Raw genomic sequence first — 19412 nt, 5'->3', positions numbered from 1 at the left:
TAGTTTCAGCAAGATAAAGGCTGGAGCAAGCTCTAGCAAGATAAGGGCCTCATCAGAGGCGGAAGCATGGGAAGTGAGGGGGGGAGAGGAGAGAAAAAAGGAAGAGAACGGGGAGGGAAACACAGAGCTTCCCTCCCATGGCGTTTGGTTCAGAGGCTGAGTCAGGAGAGAGAACAGAGAGAAAGGATAGTTTTTTTTTTTGGTTTCCTTTGTACATAATTGATTAGTTTTAGACCGGTTCTAGAATTGTGCGGAACCGAGCTTTATAGATTTGTGTCCAACAATAAAGGCTTCGCGTGCTTGCTTTCAAATCGGAGGAGGAGCCGGTCTTTTATATACAAAGAAGCTTTTTTGTAAGTTTACACAATGTAAAATTATAAAAATACCTTTATGTATAAAGAACCGATTCCTCTCCAGTTTCTTTCAGCTAGGGCAGAGACTGCTTGCTGCAATCTGAAACAAGACACAATCTTACGCACTTTTAAGCCTTTTTTTTTTTGCTCCAAGAAATTATACCAAATGAAGTTTTTATGCTTTTTTTTTTCTTTAAAATTCTTCAGCTAGATTGTAAGGGAAATTTTAAACAAAGGAATAACAACAACAAAAAAAAAAAAAAAAAGGAATAAAATTACAGATGTATAATCACCATCAATCATAACTCATAAGAGTCCCTCAGTTTTTAAGGGTAATACAAGTGTAGGAAAATGATACACAGGAGGCTACCCCTTAACCATGTTGGTAAATGCGATGTGCGGCATAAATAAAGCAGAACAAGAACACCTGAAATGCCAAAAACTATTTGTTTCACTTTATGGGCTTGAGCCCCGAACTGTTATAATCAAATACAAAAGATGATATAGGCAATAAAGAACTGCAAAACCTGAGAGGCACGTTACAACTACAACCTCTTACATTCGTCTCTTATCCAACAAATGTCCAATTAAACTTTGATAGCAACAAGGGACATCATTTATTGTCATCGGTCAAATAAATGACAAATTGAATTTACCAATCAATGGGAAGACCTCTCAAAACATTACTCATTTCCGTTTATAAAGAATGGCTGTATAATTGACTCAAAATATACAGATTACGACCTCTGTTGTATCGCCAAAACAAGGGATGATCTGCTGGTGAGGGATGACAAAAACAGATCTCAAAGTAGACCTTTGCCAACAGCTTTTCTGACTTGCATATTACAGCAGCTTGCTGGTTCTTCGTCTTGATGGCCCTCCAGGAAAGAGCTTCATGATCCATCCTAAGACCCTTTCCACCACCTAACAAAGCAAGAAATAAATTTAATAGAAAAATAAAAGGAGAAAGCATGAAATTTTTAGCTTCCAATTCATAAATTTGAGAAGTGTACAATAACAAACACACACACACACCCAACATAGATACGATAACATATAAGGATAGGTGATACCTCATCGCCCTCATCTGCATACGGGGTATTCTCCTGCATAGTATGAGAATCAGGTTGTCTAGCTTGAATACTCTCATTGGCCATACTTTGAGCAGTCAAAAGCTCTAGTCTTTGAGTTTGAGATTCAAGTTTATGGGACAAATCCTTGTTCAACTCCTTCATTCATGAAAAACAGAACAGTCAAGCTTGCAATAGACAAGATTAAGATTAATACCCGAACGAGGCATTGCATTTAGGTGTACGTATGAAAAACTAAATGATTACTTATTCAATAATATAGCTTTAAACCAAGTTTTCTACCAGACAAGAGTAAGACATTGCTGTGGCTTGAGAATGCATATAAAAGCCACACAAGACATGACTTCTAACACATCATATGAAAGAATAAAGGCAACAAAAATCTAATTTAGAAATTTGCAAATAAAACCAACAAGAAAACCAATAATATTTTTGAAAAGAAGGTGCGAAACAAATCTGCTCATGGTGGATCGATACAAGTTCAACAGATAGCAAGAACATAACGACAAGATTAAGAAAGTCAAGGAAAGAGTTTAGCATAATTACCACAGTTCACCGCCTAATTGCTATTCACAATACATGGTACACTTCTACTTCAAGGAGAGAGAAAAAGATTCAGAAATCCAAAACTCAAACATATTTTTTTTCTTTATTTGCCATTTTAAAAGTAGTTTTGAAAAATAATCACTTGAAACATTAATGTGAATTATTGGCATGAAAAAGGAGAGGCTACAACCTTTATGAATCTAGCTTAAGACAGCTATGCGATATTGTTCACTTCAAGCTAAGAAATTTATATAGACAAGGTACAAGCTTTACCACACTTATCACAATCCAGGCTCAATGGTGTACCACTTTACCATTCCTATTTAGCGTACCACAGCAACCCACAATCAGGTGACAGATTAATTAAGAAATTACGACACATACTAAAAGTTGAAAATAAAAGGGACTAGTGCAAAGGTAAAATCTTAGGCAGACAAACACAGGTGTGTGATTTCTAGTCTTAAGAGCAGCCGCTTTATGCAGAAAATGCTGAAGGGTAGACAAACCCTTGATTTCAATTAAGAATAAGGCCCTTAAACCCTTAGTGAAGTTTGAATAACAAAGAAGGATAAGCAAGCTTAGCCAATACCAAGCAAATGACAAAATGTTTGATTAAATATAATTATTAGAAAAACAATATGTATAATTCTGATCTAAGGACATAGTACCATAAAGATTCTTCATACAGTTCAAAAAAGAAAAGGGTTAAAGTCATCAAAGGAAAAATCAGACACAAACAGTATGCATGTGAGATACATGCACATGCATACAAGTTATGTAACGTCTTACATGTATGTTAAATGAATTAATGTGCTCCCTCATGTCCTTTTTTCTTGAAACTTTTCCATGCCTACTATGCCCAGGATCATGTTTAAATCTGCCCCCGTGTTCTATGTCCATAACAAAGCAACTAAACCTCTACCAGACTTTCATTGATTATCGATTAGAGTACAGGGACTGTAGCAACAAACTTGTATGAAGGGACCCTACTGAGATGTTTGAATATTAAACTAAACATGATTTCCATTACCAATTTCAGAATAAGTCAAGACATTTAATCCAGATATGTCGGAGTTGTTCTAGCATTAATGTTACATTTTCTTTACCGAGTATCGAACAATATGACCATCATCTAGAACATTCTAAAAGAACTCTTTCTGAAGCGATTAAAGCAAGATTCAGTACCTTCCATTTATGATTTAATTGCTAAGAGCAGTATATAAAGCCCAGTTCAGATTCAAACTTACCTTCAGCTTGGAACAATGAGATGACTCAGATACCAAAGCTTGCATCAACTCTTCTTTCTCCAATGCTAACTGCAGCAAGAAAAGGTCAGTGCTCTTGTTAGGTCTAAACAGCTATCTACTTCAACTACATCATCAGATGATTAAAAGGAGATTGACAAAATCCAATGAAACAACTGAATTTCAAAACATAATAGTTATTATATATACTTATAAAAAATTAAAAAAAGAAAAAAGAAAAAAAGAAAAAGGTATTATATATATCATGAACGACATGGAAATGATAGAGTAATCTCTTCCTTATCCAGGGAAAAAATGGAATTTATAGTTTGCATGGTCCAACCATTGGTCAAAGACATCTAAAAAAAAATTAGGTAGGTCCCCATGAAATCTAGTGCAGTGCTAAGCCCATTTCATTTCTTATTGAATTAACTGATCAACTTGCTTTGCCATCGAGTATTTATTTTGTTGTCTTGGATTTTAATAATTTACTCACAAAAAATTTGAGATATTATATTTTATTACGAGAATAAATCCTCCCACTCCTGGTCCTGCGGTTCCAGCAGATGGAAAAAAAAAAAAAAAAAAACCTGGGACATATAATCGAAATAATTGGTCCAGTACTGCATGCAGCTTTTCCCCCCGGTATCACAAATAAACTAGCAAGAAATGGACAATGTATAGAAATGAGGGTTGGATAATACCTCAGAAATTATTGCATTAATATTCTGAATCATTCTCATCTGATCAGAAGGAATATTCACAGATGAAACTTCAAGAGTTGATTGGCCATTTTCAGGCAGCAAGGAAACACTGGAGGCATCACTTCCAAGAGAAGATGCTGTTTGATGTGTTTCATGGATGGAAGGCTCTGGGATGGCATTGAATTGAATTAATCAGTGGACAACCCAGAAAGAGAAAACTGAATATCATTAAAAAAAAAAAAAAAAAAAAAAATCCTGTACAGTACCCAGTAACCACAAAAGTACAAATACATAATATCAGCACAGGACCTATTTTCAGCCGTTGAACTTTGTTATTAGTAAGGAAACGAAGTAATGACTTGGCAGCTAATAATCAAAATTATAAACAAATTTTTAAATGCAATCATTAAGAACTCTTGTTTTGAAACATGAGCTGCATCAAGGACCATAATGATGTGGCAACTCAACCTAATTCCACTATTTACCATGAATTTCTATTAGGTCAATTATTTAAATTTTTGCCAGCGACAAAAAAGTGATCTTACCTAAATCTTCTGTAGATGTAGATGTATCTCTCTTATTAAGAGAAGTGTTGCTTGTGGAAGCTTTCCGCAGCTTAGACTGCAACAGCTTCTTCTCTGTGTCAGAAAAACGGATTAGGGACAAACATTGCAAGCATATTTGATATACTCAGACATGTACTGTGTGACAAAGTCACTTTAGTCCATTGCAAATTGAAGACGAAGAAACAATAGAAACTTCATCAATTTAGTCATGTTTCAGTGTCATGACTTCTGGAAGTTAAAAAAATGAAACCCAGAGCATTGCTGGAGTTTTTGGACCAAAAATTAGAACATTTTTGGAATTTTCTATTCTTCAGATCAAGTCTGCAAAGAAAGAAACAATAAAAATTGAAGAAAAGTTTCATATTTTTCATAACTGACAAACAAGCTAAAGCACAAATTCTCAGTAGGGTCTTAGTAGTGAGTTAAAAATGGAAGTTCAGACATAGAAATTGTGGATTACTGGAATGATCCAATTACTTCCTTATCATCCCCAAACTAGCTTCCCCCATCTCCCCCCAGCCTCCTCATCCCCCCCAAAAAAAAAGACAAAAATAATCAATTTTATATTAATGAAGGCTGCTCAAACCCTACCCTTCTGATAAATAGACTGTATATTGAAATTAGAAGAAAAATTGATAAGTAAAACATAAACAACAAAAATCCGTAAAGAAAAACATATAAGCAACCTTACCTTCTTGAAGAGCATCAATAGTTGACTGCAAATCCTGACGCTCTTTCTCTAAGCTAGACATTTTCTTTCTGCAAAATTATCCAACATGATCATTATTTTCTGACATCCCTGTCCACAGGCAAATTAAAAGTAAAGCATACCTGTATGAAGATATTTCAGCTTGTGATTTCTCCAATTGCCTCTCCAGCTTTAGCTCACTAGATCTTAGTCTGAGTGCCTACATAATATAATTACAGAATGATTTCAAAGAAATATAGCAGTGAATGGTTAATGTGAAAATTCCAGTATACATCTTAGTACAGGTATAACCTATATGGCAGGTCACAGTCACAGAAGCGTGAAGAAAGCAACATGAAGGTTAGACTAGTCTATCATCACCACTAGATTCATAGAAGTGGTAGTTGAACTTTTACACATTGGTTTATCCATTATGCCTTTATCCTTATCCACACTTACTAGTTTTTGTGGAAAGGGTCTAGTTGATACACTTCACTTTCTGGTAAATCATGGATGTTTACTGAAACTAAATTCGGTTAAATTTAGCTAAAACGTTTCCACAACATGATATGAAGAAATGCTTTCCCACAAAGCAACAATATGGTTCAAAAATACAATTTCCTCAAAAAAATTATATTGTGCATAATCTTTCATCTTATTTCAGTTTCTTCTAAAGACAATTAGAAAATGGTTGATCTTAACTGAACCACCTAATGTAGATAGTATACTAACCAAATATCCCATGCCACAAAATATCAACAAGCTTAAATTAAACATATTCTCACGTGGACAAACTCTAAAACTAACAAAAGAATTAAGAAAATAAAAGATAAAAAGGCCCAAACAAACATCTCAGCGATATCAAAACTTCTATCTTATAAACCATGATCTTTTTCTGATCAAAGACAGTTGATTAAGTGTACTGCCCAACCTAATGAATACATTAACCCTTATGCCAAACCTAATTATTGTACTAACCAAATCTTTCAAGCCACTAAGATTGACTGGGCTTGAACCTATTCCTTGCTTGTCTAACCAGCCTATCTATCCACATTACGACAGTCTGCAAATAACAGACAGACAATTCAATGGAAAGCAGACTTTTAAAAGGCATGATTACAATTGTTTATTACTATTTGTATGAAATACACATTTCAAGGGTATAACAGAAACTACATTTTTTCCTTTAATAAGTATCGTATGGACTGGTATTTTCTTCACGAAATGTAACACAAAAACTTAAACATACCAATAAATTTTACTACCTTCTCCTCTAAACCGATGACTTCCGCAGCTAGTAACTTGGCACGCTCATCAGCTGCATTACATTCTAGCTGCGCATTTGAATATTCAATCTTGACAGACTCAAGTTCCACCTGCAGACATCAAAGGGCACACTTATAGCAACAAAAAATAAAAATAAAAATAAACTAGAATGATAATTAACAACTTCTCAAGAACTTGAAAACATACTAGTCATGCAAACATCACAAAGCAGGAAACAACGAAACTTATATCCAATAATACAATTGAATAACTTTTCCACGTGAGATTTGAGTTGGTAGATAAGCAGCAATTAAAGAATAATTGATACTAACCAGCTGGGCCTTGATTTCCTCCTGTAACTTTTCCATGTCAGATTTGAGTTGGTTGACAACACTTCTCTGTAGAAAATATACATAAAACAAGGGGAGATTAGACAAAAAATTGGTACTATAATCCAGGGACTGTTACAAGATTCAAGTTCATATTACAATGCTGTTACAGAACTAAAAACCTTGTTTTGAGATTTTTAATTTTCTTTTAAATCACCACCTGACATATACATCAAACGTTGAAAATGTACTATCAACCATGTGGTTCTGGATAAGATTTTGAACTTTTGTGCACAAGTTGCGCACATGCATCTTCTCCAAATACAATCCCTGCTATCTAACAATAGAGGCAGGATAAAATTTCTGAAAACAACCCTTAATGCACAGAAACTCGTAAAATCCAATACCCCAATGTCATTATCCATATCAAGTAAGAACTTAAATCAAATCAAATCAAATGGGGAAAAAAGAAAAATAAGGAAGTACCATTAGCTTCATTTTTCCATCATGGAGTATCGTCATACAATTCTGATAGCACATGCCTTTTATTTATGTTATGAAAATAGGAAGTAAAACAGAAATATAGAACAGAGATTCACAATCATAGTAGAGATCATGTTGAAACATAATATTAACAAGCTGTCAAAAGTAACATAGTTTTAACAAGTATAATAAATTCAAAAGCCAACCTGTTGATTGTAACTATCAGTCGCAGATGAATTCTCAGAAGCTAAGGACTCCGCTAAAGCTTGCGAAGCCTCAAGAGCTCGTTGCAAAGAGAATTTTTCTTGTGTCAAATCTTCAATATGCTGCATGGCACAAAAAAGGATGTCACTAAAGTAATTATTCCATGGCAACAAGCTCAGAAGGCAACATTAGTGCATCATTCGACATATACAAGGATTAGATTATTAATTGAACAGTTAAAAAATACTAGGGGATTATTTTTTTAAAATGTTTCAAGGAAACTGAAGTAATATTCATCACAAAGGCTTTATTCAAAAGTTCAAAGAGTCTGAAGTCCATACTTATCAATCAGTTTCCATCCAGCTAATGCTTTTAAAATTAAGAATATGCAGTACATCACATATTTAAATATAAAATTACTCGATCACTTTCGCATATGCGAGATTCTCAGATCAAATCTCACCAAATCATTACAACTTGCTCAGGGCTAATACACACATCTACTTAAACCAAGTAGACCGTTCAAAACCTGCTGCCTTAGAGGTATGCCATTTGGTGGTGAAAAATCATTCTCCATGTTTTGAATAACAAGAAAGACTTTGAAAGGAGGAGAACAAAGGAGTGGCAGCTACTATCTCCTTAGTGTGTCATCTTCCCCCCCCCCCCCCCCCCCCCCAAATTCAACTTGCTGACCCTTACTTGATTAAACCTGTGAACTCACCCCCCCCACCACTTGTTTAGGGGGTAGGAGATACCATTTGGTCCAAAGACCATTGAGCTAGGTGTCTCATCTTTCTGTTAAAGGGAAACAGAAGTAGCCAACTTATAGAATGAGGGGACTGCCAAACAAATAATTATAGAAAGAAGCATTAAATGACAATGTCTTGGTTTTGTGAAACTTGCCTGGTTCCCCTATCTTTTTTTGTAATCTAATTTATTAGTCAGTGAAACTTGCACTGTTCCTTCAGATTTTCTACATCAGAAAAAGAAAAAAGTAACAAATGTATTCTGAAAGAAATAGGTACCCTCCTCCTAGAAATTTTTTAGAATCTGAAGTTTAATTAATCATAAAAATCAAAAGAAGAAGAAAAATGGATACTATAAGCAGTCATCCAATCTTCCAAGTAGTGGTGCGTTTGGGTATCGAATATTTCGAATATGAATAATATTCAGAATCTGATCACGGATTTCAAGGCAATGAAAATGTGTTTGGATGTTGAATATAATTTAGATTCTTTTGAATATGTGTTTGGGTGTTGAATTTAGAAGATTGAAAAAAAGTGTTTTATAATAGTATAAAGTGATTGGAAATGATTGGATTGTATGAAAAGTTGTGTATAATGATTGGTATGGTAAAAAATAATAATAAAAAATATATGATGGGTTTTAAAAAAGTGTTTTATAATAGTATAAAATGATTGGAAATGATTGGATTGTATGAAAAGTTGTGTATAATGATTGGTATGGTAAAAAATAATTAAAAAAATTATATAATAGGTTTATTCAAACTATTCATACTTTATTTAAATGACCCATGGGTTTTATTCAACTTGGATCCGGGTATGGGTTTTTGAATAAAAACCCAGTTCGAATATTGAATATCACTACGAACCAAACGCATGACCAAGCATCCATTTCCAGCAAAAAGGAATAGAAACTGATACATTCAGATTTCCAGGGCTTATGTGGCAGCACACGTGGCAATCCTAAAGCCCAAGTCGGCAAAGAATAAGGAGTATAATCTCCATACATTATTTCCCTAAGTGTTTTAGCTAATAAGCTACTCAATGACCAAGCATCCATTTCCAGCAAAAAGGAATAGAAACCGATACATTCAGATTTCCAGAGCTTATGTGGCAGCACACGGGGCAATCCTAAAACCCAAATCGGCAGAGAATAAAGAGTATAATCTCCATACATTATTTCTCTAAGTGTTTTAGCTAATAAGGAATGTATTTTCCATTAGTTTATTTCCTCCCTAGTTATTTTCCTGCATGATGTAATGACGGTTAGACCTAATGGTTATGTCTTATGCCTTAGCCGTTTTCTATATAAGTGTAACCCTAACCAATAAAATATCATGTTGAATAGTATGAAAACCTAGAACCTTTGTTGGTATCTTGGAGGTCACGGCTCCTCAAAGTAACCATTAGAGATCACGGCTCTCTCGAAGTAGCCTATATCCTTTTCTTTTGTTCCTTTTTTTATTTGATTGCATCAAGTGGTATCAGAGTAAACGTTGATTGTTTTCTACAACAATCTCCGATCCACACCATTACCATGTCTTTCTGGAATAAAGAGGAACGAGCAAAGCTAGATAAGATGTGATCACAATTCCTTGCGTGGAAAGAGGAATCTAGCAAACAGATAGAGGAGATCAGGAAAAAAATTGAATGTTTTTTTCTACCACGCACCTCTCCAGCAAGCCAATCCTTGCCCATAACGGAAGAGTTCAATGCAGGTTCTGTTGGTACGAATTTTATGCCCCATATAATCCATGTCAATGCTGGAAATGACGTCCCAATGCAACCTGATTCTTCTGTGGGTATTTTGAGCCCTGATGGTCGCGTTGTCGGGGGAGGAGTCGCTGGAATTCTCGTAGCGGCTAGTCCAGTGCAGGTTATCGTCGGTAGTTTTCTACCTAGCAACCAGCTTGAGCCGAAACCAAAGAAGCTGAAGAATGGGTCTGACAGGCCAAGAGAGTTCCTGTCTCTCTATCCAGAAGGGGCTGAAAATATCAAGGGCGTGCTGCAGCAGAATATGAAGAAGAAAGAAGAAGAATGGAAGCACGGGTTGGAAGAGCATGGAGCAAGTTTTACAAAACCAGAACTGAAACAAAATGAGAAGGAGAAGGAAGAGCAGGGGGTGATTTTTGCTTGGTTCAGGAAGAGAAAGAAGGAACAAAAGGAAGAAGCCGAACGTGTATATGGTAATATAATTCCATCGCCTTTTGCTGATCGCCGGTTGTTTGTTTAGTAGCCTGTAGGTGTTGTTGGTGCAATTGCACCCCGGAACTTTCCCTTGGCTATGATTACTCGGAATGTTGGTCCTGCACTCGTATGTGGTAGTACGGTAGTCATAAAACCCTCTGAAATTGCGCCTCTCACAGCTTTGGCAGCAGCTGAGCCCTCTCTTCAGGCTGGAATACCCCCGGGCGTTGTCAACGTGGTATGGGAAACGTTTCTGATATAGGGGATTCTTTACTTACGAGTAAACAGGTAAGAAAGATCACATTCACGGGCTCAATAGCAGTTGGAAAGAAGTTGATGGCAGGTGCTGCTGGGACTGTTAAAATGGTATCTCTGGAATTTGGTGGCAATGCAACCTACATAATTTTTTATGATGCAGACCTGGATGTGGCAGTAAAAGGAACTCTTGCAGCAAAGTTCCGTAACAGTGGACAGACATGTGTTTGTGCAAATGGAGTTTGTGTGCAAGAAGGTATCTACGAGAAATCTGTAAATGTTTTTTTTAAAGCTGTCCAAAATCTCCAAGTTGGGGATGGCTTTACTGTGGGTGTGGTCCACGGTCCTCTGATCAATGAAGCTGCAGTGAAAAGGGTGGAAGGGCAGGGATTAATTTTTGGAAAACTAGAGTTCTTCCTTGGGGACAAGGAAGATGTTAGGGGAGAGGGATGATACATTCAGATTTTCAGGGCTTATGTGGCAGCACACGTGGCAATCCTAAAGCCCAAGCCGGCAAAGAATAAGAAGTATAATCTCCATATATTATTTGCCAAAGTGTTTTAGCTAATAAGGAATGCATTTTTCATTAGTTTATTTCCTTCCTAATTATTTTCCTGTATGATGTAATGACGGTTAGACCTAATGGTAATGTCTTTTTTTTTTATAAGTAATAGAAATTTCATTAAAAAAACATAAGGTACCCCTAGTTACACAGGGAGTATACAAAGAAACAACCCAGCTAGCCCATAAAGCAGAACCCAACAAGATCCTCTAAAATCTAAACACCCAAAACAGTAAAAGCCCCCAATAAACACCCAGACAACAACAAAACCTTGATGAAACCCAAAACCCAACTACTATAAAAGCCCCCAAAAAACACCCAACCCAAAAAAACAAAAAAAGCGCCCAACAAACCCTCCCCAAAACCCAAGAGAGACACCCAAACCCGAGCCAACAGCAGCAGAAAAACAGGCCCAAAATACAAAAGAAAACCCAAAAATGCAGGGAAAAAAAAAACTGCAGAGACTAGCCATTGAAGATTATGAAAACCTAAAAACTTTGTTGGTATCTTAGAGGTCATGGCTCCCTTGAAGTAGCCATTGAAGATCACGGCTCTCTCAAACTAGCCCATATCCTTTTCTTTTGTTCCTTTTTTTTTTTTTATTGCATCAGAAACTCCAAGATTCCTCTAGACTTTCTTTTAATACACATACCGGTATCCCTCTTCTTGTAATCAAATATGATAATCAATTACTTGAAAAATAAACCAAGAAAAAAAAATTTGGATCCCAAAAGATAACATGATTACATACATATATTCATTCCACGTTCCAACACGATCTAGGTTGTCGACATCCCCCCCCCCTCGGCCCCCGTGTTTAGACAATTATGTTGTTTTTTGTCCCTTAGTGCTTATGTTATCCTAAGATATCTTACAGCCTTATCCAGTTAACTAGGATTTTAAAATAGAGAGAGCAATCACTTCCTTTGGACCTTTTCACATGTATCAGAGTTTTGATTGATTATGGAACTTAAATAGTCCAATCAGCGTAATTAACTTCAGAAATTTCAATATTGTACTTTCACTTAGGGTTGACAATTTTAGACACGACCCGCGAATCCGAAACGAAGTTATAGGGTTTGGAATTAGGCTAAACGAGTTCGGGTAAAAATACAGGTTGACCCGTTTATAAGCGGGTCAACCTGCGTGTTGACCCATTTATAAGCGGGTCAACCTGCGTGTTGACCCGTCAACACATTTATTTATTAAAAAAAAAAAAGAAACCGAAAACCCTAGCCATCAGACATAAACTTATTTTCAATTTTTCACATTTCTCACTTTTCTTTCACTCCAGGCACCGCTCGACTGTCCAATGTCCACTCTCCTCTCCAACGCCGGTCGTCCGAAAAGTGAAAACACCACTCGTCTCTTCTAACACGCCGTCGTCGTCACTTCACTCGTCAGTGTCAGTCTCTCAAGTCTTTCCTCTTGTCATGCTCGTCTCTTCTCAGTTGTGGAATCTCCACAGGTAAGAACCATGAGAGAAGAATGCTCCATCAAAAATGAAGAGGAGAATGCTCCATCAAAAATAAGAGAATGCTCCATAAAAAAATAATAATAATAATAATGGGGTCGTGTCAACACAACATGACCCGTTAGCTAAACGGGTCAATCGTGTTGTGTCGTGTTACCTGAATTATATAACCGTGTCGTGTTCAAGTTTCATATCTCAACCCATTTAGCTAATCGTATCAGGTTCGTGCTGGCGGGTCAACCAAGTCAACCCGAACCCAACACGTTAACCCGTTTTGCCAACCCTATTTTCAATGGCTGAGTCAGATAATATAAGTAAACACAAAATTGCAACACCAAAACGGTTATGAAAATGCAGCAACATAAAATACAGGTACCTGTTCCAAAGCAGCAAAATCTTCATTTTGTTTAGCTGAATAAAACTCTTGTTTTATATCCAAGTTATTCTCATTAATACTCCATCTCACCGGGTCTTCCCCACTGCCAGAATAAACTGAAGAATTCCTGGATTGATCAAATACACTAGGCCCATTAGGAGTTTTCAGCTTCGGAAAAGTCCCCATGCTTTCACTCTCCACTGATGGCTTCTTAAAAGCAGATGATCCAAAAAGATCCATGTTGTTCGTATTTGAACTATTGGACATAAATGAGCCCTTCTCAGGATCAGTATGTTGAAAGAGAGTCCCTGAAAAATCTCTAGGCACATTAAGAGAATCAAGAAAAGATGGACGAGATCTCCAGGAATTAGTTTCAGTTGTGCCTGAAAATAGTGGTATATGATTGGAGGAACTTCTGACATCAGAACTAAAACCTGTGGCTTCAAATGTTAGTGGAGCTGCATTGTTGACACTAGGCAAACTGCTGGCATAGCTACTAAGTTTTCTTTCCTCATAATCAGAAACCATAGAATCACCGATGTGGGAGATACCATTCATGTGTTGCCCAGTTTCATGAGCAGACCCTCTTGCATTAGAGGTAGCTTGAATAGAGTCTACCACAAAACCCCAAGACACATTAGCGTGGTCAGTTCCTTACCCCAAAGAACAATATATAAATATATTGTCTAGTGTAAGTTCATCTTAATAGGTGAAAACACTAGTAAAAGAAATTCAAACATGCAAATTACCTTCATAAAATGAGGAGGATGTATGGGCACTGATCAGCATGCTGGCATTACTGGGGTTAGCTTGTCGTAGAGTTCCAACAGAATTCTGAGGTGAGGCTTTTGCAGTAGAATCATGAGAATAACCAGGATTTGTAACATTAGATTGCATCAAAGAACTTCTATTTTCTGTTGACTGGGATCCATCCCTTCCAAAAAACCTAGACTGATCAGTTGCAGTCTCGAATGGAAGTTTACCTTGCACTCCAGTATATATTCCCACATCATTATTCAGCCCTTCAGTCTCATGGCTATGGTTAACATCCATTGATCTAGCAAATCCTGAAGCACCATATGTCTTAAACTTTTTATCACCTGCATCTGTCTGTGCACTATCTGCATAATGTGCATTAGAATATTTCACTGACAACGGAGGACTAGCAAGTGTGTCATTTAAAGAATCTTGTTCACTTTTAAAGGGAAAACCGATTGCTTTGTTTTCATTGGCAGTTACTGCAGCTGAGGGTCCCATAACAGCTTTGCCAGGTTCATCAGATGTGCCAGCTCCATCTGAATCTGTACGTCGTACAGGTTCAGTTTCTAAAGGCTGTTTCTGATGGGGTCTAATGTCAGAAGTATGATTTTGGCTGACAGATGCAGCCTTCTTCACTTGTTCTGCTGCTTTTTTCTTACGGAACTCCTCCAACTGCAAGATAAGTGAAGACAAAATGTGAATTTTGACAAATAACAAAAAAAAAAAAAAAAAAAAAAGTTCCTGGTAATATATTTGGGATTGTAACTCAAATTAAAAGGAAATGATCGACAGAAATTCCTGAATAAATTTATAATAAATAAAATACCTTAACCATATAAAACTTTCATCTATCTATTTAAAAAAAAAAAAAAAAAAAAATCCCTCAGGTTACATGCAGATGCAAATGCACGTGTACTAAAAAAAATTACTGGTTTACATGTTGCAGAAAATTGGAAATAAATAAATCTCTTATTTTAACAACCAGGACCATGAAAACCTGACATTAAGCTTCAAAAATAAAGCACAAGCGCAAAAGCAATAACAGGATACCACATAATCTAAGGTACATTCCATGAGAAGTTTCTAGATAACAACAGAAGTTATAAGGTTTATCAAATGATATTGCAAAGTCATCATCCATCCTCCCCATATAAGACTAATCTTGTTCTGATGCACTAACATGCCCCATGAAAGGGTAGATTGTTCAAAATAGGTCTCAAATTAAACATCAAACCACCTCTAATTTGTAGTTGAAATTACAATATAAAAATTTACATTCAAAACCTTTGAATATAGGCCAAGATATATCTTGGAATCTATTGCTCCATCTCAGAATTTTTTTTTTTTTTTTGATAAGAAATAAACCAATCTTATTAAAAGCGTAAAGCGCCCAAGTACACCAGAGTATACAAAAGGAAGCACCTAACTAGAAAGAGAAAAACAATCAAGAAATCATCATAACTAATCGACAAAATGGACACAAAGGCTACACTCCTAAGGTACAAGTATGGAAGAAAGAGGATATAATATCCTCCAAAGACCTCTCCAAATCCCCAAAGATCCTGTTGTTCCTCTCCCTCCAAAGAGTCCAAAATAGGCAAATGGGCACCATTTTCCACACCGCAGCACTGCTCGGCCTTCCAAAGGACCACCAACACGCAAACAAGCCGATAACCCAAAGACATTCCAAAACGGCTAAAGAGAGCACTACACAAAGCAGAAGCCACATCACAATGAAGAAGAAAATGGTCCACGAACCCCCATCTCTTACACATGCAACATCTATCCATGACAATAACATGCCATCTCCTAAGATTATCCAAAGTATGGATTTGTATGTTACAGGTATCACTTCTACATATGTTCTGGTTTTGTTTGTTCATCTACTTGTTAAGGTTAAACTCCTAGTCAAAAGAGTCAACATGGCTATTTTCTATAAAATATCTGGACACAGACTCCAAGAGAAATGTTAAAATTCTTAAAAACATTGTAATTATTTTTCTCTTTGAATGTATAAATATGAAGTTAATAGTGGGCTTGTTTGGCAAGGGAGAGAAAATTCTCCCTCCCCCTCTTCACTTTTCCCAAAAACAATTAACTTCAAAACATTCTAACTTTATATCACATCAATAATTTTTTGTTACTATTTAAATAAATAAAAAAATTCACTACAATACAAAACTTTTTCATTTTTCCATACAATTTTTTTTTACTTTATATCACATCTATCACTTCTTACTACTACCCCCAACTCACACTCCCTTACCAAACAAGGCCAGTATTTTAGGATCTTAAGTTTAGTCTGGGTCTGCGCTTAATGGCTGGCACTTCTCAGTACCAAATGCTGAAGGTGGATAGTCTTTGCAAGCAAGGTCTGACGTAGTCAATGGCCTTATCTTTCCAGCTGTGGAATCTGCTCCTTTGATTAATTTGTGCAATAGATTAAACCATATTCAAGGAAAAAAGACAATTAACTACCTAGCTCTGGCATGCAGCGTTATTCCTCTACCTCACAGTTCTGCCTCTCAGGTGAAACAATGAGAGAACCATGTTATGATGGTTTGACTAAGCAAAGCAGACACCTGGTTGCACCTTTTGTTTTTTCATTTTTTAATAATTAGCTATTTATTGAGGAAAAAAAAGAAGGGTAAACAGTGCAGGCAGTGTACTGCAGTACCCCCTCCAAAATGACATTGATAATAAAAAAAAATCTAAAACAAACAAAGACAAGCTGTCATCCGAAGGCATCCACCGAAACAACGAACTCAAAAACACGTGCTTAATCCTACAAAGGGCAGCTCATCTCCCTCAAAAATCCTCCTATTCCTGTCATACCATGACCACCACACAAGACACAACAAGGGAAAAGCATTGCAAAGCTTGCTATCCCCACAATGCCCAAGCTTCCACCTCCAAAAGTACACTAAATCAATTTACCCTATTCATCATAACCTATTTAACAAAAACAAAAAAACAAGCGTAAATACTAGTGACAAGATGCTGCATGCAACAGGGCAAGAAGCAAACAATTATGCCATTTAGCCACTCTTCTTGTACATACAACGCCAATTCATAGTAATGTTTCTCGTCTTAATCAAACTATCCATCGTAAGAATTTCTTTGTCTGCCACCGTCCAATTACAAAATGCAACTTTATGAGATGTCGTTGATCACCAAATAGCCATCCACCCTAACCCAAACCGAATGTGATAACTCAAAAAAGGGCTCCATGAACCAGTACAGAACGCTATAGTTCAACTCTTTTAATTTGTATATTCCAAGTCTCTATATATATCTTTTTGTATGTAGGACAAACCATTAAAAAGAGGTCAAGAGGGATATTTATGATTAATTTGTTATAACTAATGAGGCAGTCTATTACTTCAAAGATTAAATCTCCATGCTCATTATTTAGAAGTAACACAATACTTCAGCCGAATGACATCACTCTAAGTCCTAGTCAAACAGAGATAGCCTTCCAACACTGAAACTGTTTGTAAGAGAGTAGTCGGCATCAATCTTAGTCCTAGTCAATCTTAAGCCGAACGACAAATTTTATGCACCACAGCGCATGTTTTGAATCCAATGACATGATAGTGAAGTTGCAAGGTCAAATCCAACGAGATGATAACAAATACTACGGAACAACTAAAAAACCCCATTCTAATAAACCATAACACATGCAACAGTGAAGTCGCATGTTCCAATCCAGTTTATAGAGCATATTAAAAGCTGAAGAACTAGAGAGACAGACAGACAGACAGACAGACAGACACAGTTGATTGAGTCTAAAGTGAGACCTTAAGCTTTGCTTCTATGCATGACGCACTCGTTAAACAATGTAAATCCAATGCTCAATCAGACAGTCATTACTGTACGAATAATTGAAGTCATCATGAACTCCACAGGTTGTATAATAAAGCACTTTTCTTTTCAACTAAACAATCAAGCAAAAGGTAATGCAATGGGGCAGCTTGATCGTCGAAATTTTAACCCATACCGGTGACAAATGATTTCTTCGGATTCATATACAAGAATTCTTGTTGTGCATGACAAAGACATGTACATAGGATCACCCACCAACGCATGCATACACAAACATATACAGCGATTGACACATTGATGAAATTCCAAACCCCATTTGAAAATATACATGAACAATTCAAAGAGAAAAATGAAAACGGAAAACTACCCGGCGCTTTCCAGCTTCCAAATGCTCCTGTTTCCGCAGCACCTGAGCCGAAGCCATTCAGACCCAAAAGCCCACGAAAACGCCGAAAAGTCGCATACAATTAACCCACAATTCTCATCCCCACCACCATCTCTCTCATCAAAACCCTAAGAAACAAACCCTATAGATCAATCAATTTCGGAAATCGTACAAAATTCGAAGTGATCAACGGTCGGGCAATATTATTTGAAATTTCCAAAACAAGAAAGAAAATATTGCGAGGTTTAAAACGCTAGTGCCCGATCTGGTCGGAGAGGAGGAGAGCTGTGTGTGAAAATCTTTGGGTTCTCGCAGATCTCCTTGCCCCTCTCTCTCCCTCTTTGTGCTTGTTTTTCAATTTTACACTTTTTTGGTATATTTTCGGTGGGTGATAACGTCACCTGGAGGTACATGCAAGTGACGTGTAGGGGATTTGATTTGAGTGCAAAGCGTAATTACGTTTTGTTTGTTAGTTCTCTTCGTATACAGTATACGTGTCATTAGGTAATTTATGGTGGTTGCGTATTAGTGCCACCGACTGTGTGATAAACATAAGTCAACGATGGGCAGCATTTAAATGTCGGTTTTTTGACATTTGAACAAAAAGAAAACCCATTATATACTAATTTTTTTTTAAATATATTTTCAGAAAAATATTAGACCTAAATCTCTTTTACAACTTGATTACACGTGTCAGTGTCATTATGTAATTAGAGTGTGTACAAAATTTTTTAGAGGTGACTTGTAATTCTAATCACGTACTAACATGCGCCAATAAATTATAAAAAAGTTGTAAGGTAAATTACTCATTTTTTTATAAAGTTAGAAAAAATATATATATATCAACCAACCATAAGGTCATGTATTGGTAGGCAGAATCATATTCCCTTAAAATAATTAATAGCTATTACAAAAAATAAAAAAAGTTGGAATTGAATAGATATTCTCGTTCTTTAATTTGGTTGTATTGAATATGTATTCTTTTGTTTTATATAGTGCAATAACTATTTTTTTAGTTTATGCCTAGAGATTCCTAACTAACAAATGTCTAGTTTGTCTTAACAGGTATATATATATATGACTTGTACATCACTTTTTTAAATCAACCATTAGATTTATAGGACCCATAAGAATCCACATGTAAGTCTTACCGATACGATAGTTGATTTAAAAAAGTGACCTACAAAAGATGTATAAGAGATATACATGCAATATATATCTATATATATATATATATATATATATATATATATATATATATATAACCAATCGCAACACTTTTTTTTTTTTTGTTTTTTTCATGAAATGCTACCATCACAAAAGTTAATAAAATTTCAAAACAAAATTTAGTGATGATTTCCATTTTCTGAAG

General features: G+C 36.1%; 2 protein-coding genes across 3 annotated transcripts; one reads left to right on the top strand and one right to left on the bottom strand.

Annotated features, from left to right (window-relative positions):
• Positions 1 to 786: 786 nt before the first annotated feature.
• On the bottom strand, positions 787 to 18408 carry LOC133872916 (protein BLISTER). Of its 2 annotated transcripts, XM_062310584.1 has the most exons (14): positions 18023 to 18408; positions 13821 to 14502; positions 13506 to 13685; positions 13072 to 13379; positions 7477 to 7596; positions 6791 to 6856; positions 6458 to 6568; positions 5336 to 5412; positions 5196 to 5263; positions 4484 to 4576; positions 3939 to 4105; positions 3238 to 3306; positions 1427 to 1582; positions 787 to 1277 (listed from the first exon to the last, which is right to left on the bottom strand). In XM_062310584.1, the coding sequence occupies exons 1-14, from the start codon at positions 18077 to 18079 to the stop codon at positions 1197 to 1199; spliced, it is 2235 nt and encodes a 744-aa protein (XP_062166568.1). In that variant the 5' UTR covers positions 18080 to 18408; the 3' UTR covers positions 787 to 1196. The 2 variants fall into 2 exon arrangements, with proteins under 2 accessions (XP_062166568.1, XP_062166558.1); XM_062310574.1 differs by having other exon boundaries at positions 13072 to 13685.
• Positions 9477 to 11112, top strand: LOC133858343 (succinate-semialdehyde dehydrogenase, mitochondrial-like). The gene is made up of 4 exons (XM_062293809.1): positions 9477 to 9495; positions 9897 to 10339; positions 10454 to 10642; positions 10693 to 11112. The coding sequence occupies exons 1-4, from the start codon at positions 9477 to 9479 to the stop codon at positions 11110 to 11112; spliced, it is 1071 nt and encodes a 356-aa protein (XP_062149793.1).
• Positions 18409 to 19412: the final 1004 nt, after the last annotated feature.

The sequence above is a fragment of the Alnus glutinosa genome, chromosome 1, assembly GCF_958979055.1.
Source record: "Alnus glutinosa chromosome 1, dhAlnGlut1.1, whole genome shotgun sequence".
NCBI lineage: Eukaryota > Viridiplantae > Streptophyta > Magnoliopsida > Fagales > Betulaceae > Alnus > Alnus glutinosa.
This window is presented reverse-complemented; position numbering and strand designations above follow the sequence as displayed.